Source organism: Microcebus murinus, chromosome 4 (assembly GCF_040939455.1).
Source record: "Microcebus murinus isolate Inina chromosome 4, M.murinus_Inina_mat1.0, whole genome shotgun sequence".
NCBI lineage: Eukaryota > Metazoa > Chordata > Mammalia > Primates > Cheirogaleidae > Microcebus > Microcebus murinus.
The window spans coordinates 7,732,654-7,744,074 of NC_134107.1; the positions used below are offsets into that span (position 1 = coordinate 7,732,654).

General features: G+C 60.0%; 1 protein-coding gene across 1 annotated transcript; it reads left to right on the plus strand.

Annotated features, from left to right (window-relative positions):
• Positions 1-820: 820 nt before the first annotated feature.
• Positions 821-11,192, plus strand: RHOD (ras homolog family member D). The gene is made up of 5 exons (XM_012757730.3): positions 821-1,094; positions 6,209-6,296; positions 7,005-7,114; positions 9,230-9,364; positions 10,591-11,192. Exons 1-5 carry the CDS (start codon positions 963-965, stop codon positions 10,756-10,758), a joined length of 633 nt encoding a protein of 210 aa, XP_012613184.1. The 5' UTR covers positions 821-962; the 3' UTR covers positions 10,759-11,192.
• The last annotated feature ends 229 nt before the right edge of the window (positions 11,193-11,421 follow it).

Sequence of the window (11,421 nt, forward strand, 5' to 3'; positions counted from 1 at the left end):
CAGGGGTGGGGGCAGCATTCCCTGGCTCTTGCCTCCATACCTTTGCACGTGCTGTTCCCTCTTTTGGAATATCTTTTTCCCTCCCCCATCTGACACATCTCACTTCTTCCTCAAGACTCTGGCCCCTCTCTTGGAAGGGTTTCCTGACTCCCCCAACCTGGTGAGGAGCCCCCTTTGTCTCACCCCTACCCCCACTGTAGCTCCCGTCACACTGATGTCCTGTCTCCCATTCTAGGCTGGGGGTTTCTCGAGGCAGGGACGCTGACTGGAACCGTTCAGGGTCATGTGGCCCTCGATACCAGGTGGCCATATGACAGTGAAATAACAGGAACCATTCGCACATGGCACCAGCCACACACCAGACCCGGTTCTAAGCACTGTATAGATGGAAGTTTCCATCACTTTCACTAGATCATGCCCCAGCCAGGGTGAGACAGGTGGTCGCCCACCTACAGCAAAACTCCCTGGTGCTGGTTGGGGGTGGGGGTGGGGGGCTGTGCCAATGACTGACCCATAAGGGGTCATGTCCAGGTCACCGCCTTCCCACCTGGCCTGAAACACCTGCATGGGGGACTGCGGTGTGCTGTCTCCAGGGCCCTGGGAAATACACGCTCATTTATTCATTCATGGCGCAAAGGCAGCCAAGGGGGCAAGGCCAACGCGGTGACCCCGGCCCGGCCTCCCGCTTCCTCCCAGGGGCAGCGGGCCACAGCCCCACCGCCACTGTCACCGTGCAGAGGTCACGCGGCCTCAGCGCACGGACGGGGCTGGAGGGGAAGGGCCCGGCCCGCCCGCCCGCCACGCCTCGCCGCCCCAGTGCGGGCCCGGCCTCTCACCTGGGCTCGGCGGGGCGCCCGGCCGCCCGCTCGCACTTCCTCCCGCCGCCCCGCCCCTTCCACATTCCCGCCCCGCCGGCCTGCCCCGCGCCGACCCGCCGCCGCCCGCGCCCGCCGCGCCGCGGGATGAGGGAGGCCCAGGCCGCGGGCGAGGAGGCGCCGCCGGGCGCGCGGGCCGCCAAGGTGGTCCTGGTGGGCGACGGCGGCTGCGGGAAGACGTCGCTGCTGATGGTCTTCGCCGATGGGGCCTTCCCCGAGGTGAGTGCCGGCGGCCCGGCCTTGGCGCGCCCGTCGGTTCCTTGCGCCGGTGCGCCCAGGCCTCCGAGGGGCTCCCAGCGGGGCGTGGGGTCAGGGGCAGAGTTATTCTCCCTCTGCCGTTGGGAGTGAAGGCCTCAGTGATGTCATCTGTAAAGTGGGAGGAATGGCACCTACCTGGGACGGTGTCGCAGGGACTGAATTAGGCAACCTGGGTACCTAGCGGGTCCTAAGAGAGAACTTGGTGGCACAGCTTGGCTGAAAGGGACTGAGAACTGTGGCGCCAGGTCGCCTGGGTTGAAAGCATGGCTTTGCCACTTCCAGCCGAGTGCCCTTGGCCAAGTCCCTTAACCTCTCTGTGCCTGTTGCCATAACTGCATAGTAGGAATAATGACAGTGCCCACGCCACCGGGTCACTGTGAGAAGTTAGAGGTCAGCGCCCAGCTCCGAGCCCTCGCACAGGCAGGGCTCACACAGCGTTGGCAGTGTCCTTCTTAGGAAACGTCTCTCTTCCCCAGCGCTCGCTGCCACAGCGCGCATCCCAGGGCTCTGCCTTGGAGGGTAAGAGCTCGCCAGGCCTAGCGTTGGGGGGCTGGGTTGGCACCTCTGCTCTCCCCTAGTGGGCCCTGTGCCCTTTCGTAGCTTGCTTAGCTTCTCTGAGCCTCAGTTTCCTCTCAACAGCCTGGCAGGCTAGAGGGACTGGCGGTGGTGGTGAGGTGGAGGTCAGGCCTGGCTAATAGCTCCCATGAGGTACCTGGCACATCCTTGGCGCTCTGGGCGTGTGACCGTTCATCCTTCCCTGACATGACCACTGACTGTCCAGGCAGACTCGACAAGCACAGGCCAGGGGCAGGGGCTGGACCCGCCTGCTCTGCCAGCCTCAGCCCAGTGGCCCCAGGAGTCCCTGGGTTTGGTTCTAGTGTCTTCCCTTCTGCCTTTCCTGCCCCAGCATCCTCCAGGCCCCTGGGCTTGTGCCGGCGCTGGGGAGTCTGACAGGGGAGGCAGGAGAGGCTAGGCCTGGGAACGGGGCTGCTTCTGACTATGGCAGCATCGGGCCACTCTAAGTTGGGGGGACGTGTTTCTGGGCCCCCAGATGCTACCAATGGGAACTCAACAATTACGGCACCCTGGGGAGAGCCCCCTGAGGGGCCAGGTCACCGGGGACCCTGGGGAGGGCACCTGACAGCCTGGGGCTTGGAGGGGGGTGTGCCTCACCACCACCTGTGACATCTTTAATGGTGACATCCTTGATGGTGACACCCATCCCAATTTCAGAGAGGACATGATGTAGAAATGGGCTTCTTGCAGTTGAAATGTATGTTTTGAAGGACATGCTGGGGCAGCCAGGTGAGAGGAGGGTGTGCTTGTCGCCAGGGGATGGACTGGCCTTGTCTAGGCTCTTCCCCCATCTGGAGGCCCCGACTTCCTTGGAATAAGAGAGACCTCATCTTCTTCTTCTTCTTCTTCTTCTTCTTCTTTTTTTTAGGATAGTGTCTCACTCTGTCACCAACGCTGGGGAGTGCAGTGGCCTCATGACAGCTCACTGCAACCTTGAACTCCTGGGCTCAAGCGAGCCCCAAGTGGCTGGGACTATGGGCATGTGCCACCATGCTGGTTCTTCCCTTAAAGAACCACTGTGTCCAAGAGCTGGGAAGGCTTTATTTTGCAGATGGGAAAACTGAGGCCAGAGAGGCAGAGTCTTGCCTGGGGGCACATGGCTGGGGGTGGCAGTGCTGATCTAGAGCCCAGGTCTCCCTGCCTCCTCCCAGGGCCCTCTCCACAGCCCCCAGGGCTCTGCCTGCTGGACTTAGTCTCCTCCTGCCTCTGCCCAAGGCTCTTCCTCCAGGCTGCCCTTGAAGCCCAGGCAGCTAGCAGCTAGGAGGCTTGGGGTCCTGTCTCCCCATCTTCCGGCCCATGGCAAAGGGCAGAGAGCGGGCTGCGGATTTGGAGGGCTTCAGCAACCCTTATCCAGCTGTGACCCAACCTTGGGTTCAGGGCAGGGGAGCAAGGTAGAGAGAGCTCCCAGGGCGGAGAGGGACACCAGGGCTAGACGACAGCCCCTGCCCAAACTGGGATTTCTGGTTGGCATTTGGGCCAATGACCATTCTCACAGGGGCAAAGCCCAGCAGCCCTACACCAGGGTGGGGATAGGAGATGGCAGGGAGCACCTAGCCCTGCTGGGTAGAGCCAGCTGAGTCCTTCCTGTCTGCATCAGACTCCCATGGCTGTCCTACCTGGGGATGCCCGGAGCTGTGTCCCAGTCCTGTGATGATCCGTTTTCTGTCTGTGGGCCCAGGAGAGCAGACCCATGGCTGAGTCATCTCTGTCCTGGCTCAGCACAGGCCCAGCCCCGACCTGCTGGCTGAGCAGAGCTTAACAGATAAGATTAGGGACTTACTGGTCCATGGACTGAGGGTAACCCTGCCTGGGGGTCAAAGAACACGACAGGTCGGGCACCGTGGCTCACGCCTGTAATCCTAGCACTCTGGGAGGCCGAGGCATGCGGATTACTCGAGGTCAGGAGTTCGAAACCAGCCTGAGCAAGAGCGAGACCCCGTCTCTACTATAAATAGAAAGAAATTAATTGGCCAACTAATATATATATATATATAAAATTAGCTGGGCATGGTGGGGCATGTCTGTAGTCCCAGCTACTCGGGAGGCTGAGGCAAAAGGATTGCTTGAGCCCAGGAGTTTGAGGTTGCTGTGAGCCAGGCTGACGCCACGGCACTCACTCTAGCCTGGGCAACAAAGCGAGACTCTGTCTCAAAAAAAAAAAAAAAAAAAAGAACACAACAAAAGGTAGAGACTGAGTCTCCAGGATGACATTCCAGAGGAGGGGGAGGGGCTGTGGCAGTTCCAAGCCAGAGGGGCAATGCAGCCCCTTTCCTGATCACTTCTGGCACCAGGAACTGGAGTTGGTGACCTCAAGAGAAACAGGTGGCTTGGGACAGAGCCTGGTCCCTGGAGCCAGAAGGACCTGGCTCCATCACCAGGAAGCTGCACAGCGTGTCACCTTGGGCAAGTCACTTCCCCTCTCTGGGCATCATCAGGGAAATGGGGATTGTCCCAAGTTTCCAAGGTTGTGAGGATCAGAGATGGTGCCGGCAAAGGGCCCACACAGAAGATCCTCAGAAAATGGCAGGTGATGGTGCCATCACCACGGCATCTGCAGAGCACTGACACATGGCAGGCCGCTCTGCAGCTCGGATCAGGAAGGGTCCTATAGCTGGGGTCCTGTGGGTGGCCAAGCCGGAAGCTCAGATGCGGATGTCTGTGCCCTCCACAAAGCAGGTCCCCACTCCAGGGTAAGGGCCAGAAGCTAGGGAGGGCCTGGGACGGTGGTACCACCTAGAGGGACAGGTGGGGGCTGGTGTCAACATTGCTCCTGGCAACCAGTTTTCTAAGCAGTGGACATTTGGGCTGGGACCTCACCTGCCAGTTCATCCTCCCTCCCCCATTGCAAGCTGACACTCTTCCCCTTTAACCAGTGAGAGGACTGGCCCAGGGTCACACAGCTGGTAAGTGCCAGAGCTGGATCCTAAGCCAGGCACATCTAATCCTGAAGCTAGTGCTCCTAGCCACCAGGTCACACTGTCTCCTACCAGGCAAAGGCCTGAGGGAGGGGACCCTGGGCAGGCAAGGGGGCATGGGGAGGTGGGTGGGGCCCTTGTCTGTCCCTTTTGGTTCCTCTTGGTGGAGGGAATGACAAGGTAGCTGGAGGCCAGGGCAGGGGCAGCCCCTACTGCAAGGCCATCCTGACTTCTGTGTCTTCCCCAGCTGCCCTCTGGGACCTACTTTTTTCCCACCCATCCCCTGCAGCTTCCACTGCTCCCAGCTGGCCAGGGCCTGACTCAGAGGGCCAGTGTGCAGGTGGGCAGGCATGAAGTCCTCCTGCGTCACGAGCCAGTGGGGGCCCCACCCAGCATGGGAAGGGAGACAGACAGGGGCCCCCAGACGGTGGCCCCACCAGCCAGCCCTGAGCAACCAGTCAGGGCCTAGGGACCCAAGAACAGGCGGTTCAGCATGCCCCGCAGGGCAAAGGGCTTGTGTTGTAGTGGAGTTTTGAAAACCTCACCTATTGCTCCCACCGGTCTTGCAAAAGCTACCTCTTCATTCATGCATATTCATCTGTGTATGAAACCTGTCCCATTTCCCATCCATCTAGCCTTTGCAGAGAGAGAGTGAGCTCAGGCTGGGCAGGGCCGGGGGACAAGGACCTCTGCCTGAGTGACCGCTCCCAAGATCAGACAGGGCAAATAAGAGGCTAAAACATGGATGCTCGGGAGGACCAGGAAGGGCATCCCAGCATTAGACCAGTCTGGTTTGGACTGTGAGACATTGAGAGGCAAAGGGGATCCCAAAATGCTGCGATCTCCTGGGGCAGGGACTGAGCCTTGTTTATTGCTCGTTCCTCAGTGTCCAGAACTGGGCCTGGAGAAGGTGCTAATGTTTGCTGAATAAATATACGAATGAACGAACGAGCAAACGCAGGAATGAACTAACAGGTGTAGGCTAATGTCATCGCAGGAGGAGGAGGGGACAGCATGAATGAAGGCTCAGAAATGGAAGTCCCCAGTGGCATCTGCCTGTGGTCCCAGCTACTCGGGAGACTGAGACAGGAGGATCACTTGAGCCCAGGACTTCGAAGTTGCAGTGAGCTATGATCGTGCCTGTGAATAGCCACTGCACTCCAGCCTGGGCAACATAGTAAGACCCCAACTCTAAAAAAAAAAAAAGAAGGAAGGAAATCAAAGTCCCCCACACCCATCCAGGGGGACAAAGGTAAAAGTAGCAGCAGCTGGCATGCACAGAGTGCCTATGTCGTGCCAGGCCCTGTGCGAGGGCTCCGCGTGGAGTACCTCATTGACTCATAGCAACACTCCGCTGTAGGGACTTTTAATATTCCCATTTTGCAGCTGAGGAAAACAAGGCCAGGAAGGTTGAGGACCTTGCGGAAGGACAGGGCTCTCGGCCTCCTGCCAGGCAGGCCACTGGGGGGGCGGGCTTCCTAGGAACAGCTACACTCTGTGGTGGGGGCAGGGCTGCTGGGCCTGAAGGGGGGGCCTGCTCCCCCAGACGCTTCCTCACAGTCTCCCCGCCCCCTTCGTCCTCAGAGCTACACCCCCACGGTGTTTGAGCGCTACACTGCCACTCTGCAAATGAAGGGCAGACCCGTGCAGCTCCAAATCTGGGACACGGCAGGTGGGTGTGCGGGGCTGGGGAGGTGCCGGGTGGAGGGGCTTGTGGGCCCCAGAGGCCCGGGACGGAGTCCTGCCCTCTTCCTTCTGAACCAGGGAGGCCAGCCCATCTCCAAGGGCCAGGTGTTGGCCAGGATTGGGACCGTCAAGAGCCCTGATCACAGGGCATCCGTCTGTGTCCTGGAGATTGGTCCAGAGCTCCTTGCCCTCAAGGGGTGGACGGTTCCCGACAGTCCCGAGCATTCCACCCCGGTTTAAGCTTCCATATGCTCTGCCTGACCTTGGCCTCTGCCCTCCAGCCTCCTGACCTTGCCCACACAAGGGTCAGTGCAACGCTAAACTCAGGGAGTCCCCGCAGCCCTCTTACTTGGTACGCGCTAAGATGCCTTTGCCCGGCTCCCCCCCCCCTGCCCCTTACTGGTCACCCCCTAAGCCAGAGTGACAGGCCTCAGCCCCTCCAGGCTGCTCCAGGCCTGGCCTCTGCCCCGCCCCCCACCTCTCTCCCCCCTGAACAGTGTCTCAGCAAGTGGTCTGGCACAGCCCACAGGCAGGCCAGTGGGGACCTTCACGTGGAGTAGCCGCCTAAGTGCCAAGTTTGTGTCAGACTGAGGCTCCAGACACTCCCTGTCTGATGTGATGGCCCCCCTGCCACTGGGGAGGTGGCGGCAGCTGGAGGGAGGTCTGGAGGGAGTGACCACCCCACTCTGCCCAGGACAAGATGACTATGACCGCCTGCGGCCCCTGTTCTACCCTGATGCCAGTGTCCTGCTCCTCTGCTTCGATGTCACCAGCCCACACAGCTTTGACAACGTCTTTAACCGGGTAGGTACGGGAGGGCGGGGAGGCATGGCCCCGATAGCCAGACCACTCCACCCCACCCCCACCCTTGACTCGGAGCTTGGCAGGCCCTCAATGACATCAAGTCAAAAGCAGTTGGCATATATATGGGGAAACTGAGGCCCAGAGAGGGGCAGTGACTTGCCCAAGGTCACACAGGGATTTGGTGGCAGGCTCTGCCCTTTTGACTGCCAGTCCAGTGCTCTTGCCTGCCCTGCACTGCAGACTCAGACGCTGGGGCTCTTTCCACTGTGAGTCTGCCTGAGGCTGCTGGGTGACCCAGAGGCCCTGCATCTCCCCAGGCTGTGCCTGCCCAGGTCACATGAACCGAAAGCCAGATTCCTGCCTCTCCTTGCGTGACTGCCACCTCTCCCGTGCCTCCCAGGATACTGCCCTGGCATGGCAGGGGTTCCCGAGGCTGCTCAGAGACGTCAGGATATGGTCCCTTGAGTTCCTCTGCTCCAGCTCCCTCTAGCCCTGGCCTAGCCCGTCACCCACTGCTGCCAGGGCCTCCTGCAAACGGCTCCCCAGGGTTCCTGGGGCACAGCCAGTGACGGCGTTAGCAATAGTAACAGCAGTGACGGAAACGTTTCTTGAGAACTCACGCTGTACGAGGCACTGGTCTGGGCCCTTGCATATAGTGACTCATTTACTCCCCTGACCCACCATATGGAGTAGATACTATTATTATCCCTGCCTGATTCACCTGTCCAAAGACGCATGTCTGTTAAAGTGGTAACACCAGGACTTGAACCCAGACGGTCTGCCCTGTGAATTCATTCAGAACTATTGATTGAGCACATCTGTATGCCAGGCGCTGTTCTGGGCCTCGGGGACCGGGAGAGACAGTGGTGCCGAAGACCGGGGTGCTGGCGGTGGGGGTGGGGAGGAGGGGGCGGATTCTGACTCAGTCTAGAAGGCAGAGAGGCAGGATTTGCTGCTGGATTGGATGTGGGTTGGGAGGGAGGAGTTTGACCAGCGCCAGCAGCAGGTGCGGCTGCCATTTCCTGAGAGGCTTGCTGGCCAGCCCGCGGGCTGCCAGGCAGGCAGGTAGAGGCCTGAGTCCGCAGTCCCTCCCAGAGGGCGGCCGGGCTGGAAAGCTCACATGTGCCCACTGGCTGACGGGGTAAAACCATGGCCTGGGGGAGGCCACGTGGGGAGCGAGAGCACTTAGAGAAGAGGAGAGAGCGCTGCTGAGTCTCGGGGAGAGGAGGAAGGTTAGGGTGAAGGTGGCGGGGAGAGGAGGAAGGTGGCGGGACCCCAGTGAGAGGCAGGAGAGCCAGGAGAGCGGGTCCCAGAGGAGGGAGTGACGCCTGGTGTCCGGCCTGTTGAAGGCTCAGGTCGAGCACAGCCAGAAATTCACTGTCGGATGTAGGTGGGGTCGCCAAGGAGACCCTTTTCAAGGGAAGGGTGGGGTGGGGAGGGGTGCAGGGTCTTCCCAGGACCCCACGCAGGCCGCATTTGCTCTGGGAGTGAGACACTTTGATGCCTGAACAGGTGTCCAGCGAGCGTGTGCCCGCAGAGGCAGGAAGCCCCTCTCTGGATTCCCAGCTCCCCAGCTGTCGTCCTGCCTAAAATAACCGGGCCCCGTGGCCTCCTGTTCCGCAGAGCAGCCAGCGAGAGACGGGGGCCTCCTTGCACCAGGCAAGCAGCTGAGGCGGACAGCTGGGGCTGCAACCGTTTCGAGAGCTGACTTTTTAAGGATCACTTGCTTGTTTCCTTATATATTTTGCCGGGGTTAGGAGGTGGCCGTGAGAGGCCTCGCCTTGCAGAGAGGCAGGATTCTAGAGGTGGTGGGAGCAGGGATCTGGGCCCACTCCCTGGGCTTAAATCCCGCCATTTCCGGTTGTGCGTCCCGGGCCAAGTTACACAGCCCCTCTGTGCCTCCATCGCCGCATCTGTACAATGGGATCGATGCTAGAACTTGCTGCCAGGGACTCAGGGGTTAATGAGTTCCTACACGTAAATTCTCAGATCAGAGCCCAGCACCGTTTCTCCCTAGACGGTTGCTGCGCTGCCCAGGCTGGGGAGCAGGAGCGTGGCCCCCTGAGTGGGACCGAGCTCCTAGTGGCTCACACACGCCCCCTCGCCCCTCTGCAGTGGTACCCAGAGGTGAGTCACTTCTGCAAGAAGGTGCCCATCATCGTCGTGGGCTGCAAGACCGACCTGCGCAAGGACAAGTCGCTGGTGAACAAGCTGCGGAAAAACGGGCTGGAGCCCGTGACCTACCACAGGGTAGGAAACCCGGCCCAGGGCGGGGAGGGAGGGCTGGGAGAGGGCACCTGTGGATACCTCCCAGTGGCACCAGACGTCTGGCACACTCGGGCTGTGGGTCAGGAACCGGCAGCACTTGGAAATGGCACCTAGAATACTGTGGGAGGTTCTGCCTGTAGGAGGCAGAACAGGGGGGACTCCACGTGTCAGAGTGACTTCTGCCCAGTGCACCACACCACGGACGGGAACCTGAGGCCCAGAGACGATGCCCGGCTATTCAGTCTCTGGGCCCTGCTCTGCTACGTGCCCGGGTTAGTGGGAAATTAAACAGCTGGTGCTGGCCGGGCGCCGTGGCTCACACCTGTAATCCTAGCACTCTGGGAGGCCGAGGCAGGTGGATTGCTGAAGGTCAGGAGTTCGAAACCAGCCTGAGCAAGAGTGAGACCCGTCTCTACTATAAATAGAAAGAAATTAATTGGCCAACTAATATATATATAGAAAAAATCAGCCGGGCATGGTGGCGCATGTGTGTAGTCCCAGCTACTCGAGAGGCTGAGGCAGGAGGATCGCTTGAGCCCAGGAGTTTGAGGTTGCTGTGAGCTAGGCTGACGCCACGGCACTCACTCTAGCCTGGGCAACAGAGTGAGACTCTGTCTCAAAAAATAAACAAACAGGCCGGGCGCTGTGGCTCACGCCTGTAATCCTAGCTCTTGGGAGGCAGAGGCGGGCGGATTGCTCAAGGTCAGGAGTTCAAAACCAGCCTGAGCAAGAGCGAGACCCCGTCTCTACTATAAATAGAAAGAAATTAATTGGCCAACTGATACATATATAAAAAAATTAGCCGGGCATGGTGGCGCATGCCTGTAGTCCCAGCTACCCGGGAGGCTGAGGCAGAAGGATCACTTGAGCCCAGGAGTTTGAGGTTGCTGTGAGCTAGGCTGACGCCACGGCACTCACTCTAGCCTGGGCAACAAAGCGAGACTCTGTCTCAAAAAAAAAATAAATAAATAAAAAATAAAATAAACAAACAAACAAACAAACAGCTGGTGCCTGGAGAGGCAGAGACGCAGCCCGGAACCGGGGCAGGACTGGGTGAGAGCGCCTGGGCAAGCCGGGGTGCAGAGGCTGCGGGTGCCCCAGCAAACCTGTCCTGGAGACCCCCTAGGAGGCAAAGGCCTGCAGGGAGGCCGGACGTGAGGCCCACCCAGCACCCGACCTCACGGCAGCCCACCCACCTCTGCCGTCAGGGCCAGGAGATGGCGAGGTCCGTGGGTGCAGTGGCCTACCTCGAGTGCTCGGCCCGGCTGCATGACAACGTCCACGCCGTCTTCCAGGAGGCAGCCAAGGTGGCTCTTGGCAGCCGCAGTCGCAACTTCTGGCGGCGGATTGCCCAGAGCTTTTGTGTGGTGATTTGATGGCACGGGCCCCCCCCACCCTGGACCACCTGGCGCCCGGGGAAGGAGTGGGCCCCGACCCACTGCCGGGCTGGCTGCGCTGTACCCAGTCCCCGGCTGTGGCTGCCGAGCTGCACCCCAACGAATGGGCGCCACCAAGGCTAGGCCCAGGGGCCTGGGAACCCTGGACTGCGGAAGGAGGTTCCCAGGCCCACCAGCCCTGTGGAAAGCTGCTCCCGCAATCCCCGGGAATCACTCACAGACTCCCAGCGCCCAGCCCTGGACCGACATCCCGGAGTGGCCCGTGCAGCCTTGCGCCACCTTGTGGCTGTTCCCAGGTGTGCACCTGCAGGACCTGGAGATCTTAGGACTCTCCTGCCAGAACCCCACACCTTGCCCCTTCCCCCTTCTCCCTACCCTTCCCAGTGGTAACTATAACAACTACGATGACGTCACTTGTCATTGGTGTCATGCCTCTTATTTCGAAGCAACTTTATACACATGTTCCGATGTGGGTAAGAACCTACCCCATGTAAGTACTAGGGTGGGACTGCTTTGATCCCAACCCAGCTTTATTGTTTCTAGGAAGTTGGGGAAGTTCCTCTGGGCCTCAGCGTCCTGATCTGTGAAATGGGAGCAATCTCAGACTACGTTACAGAGCTCTGGGATGGGTAAGAGGGTCGT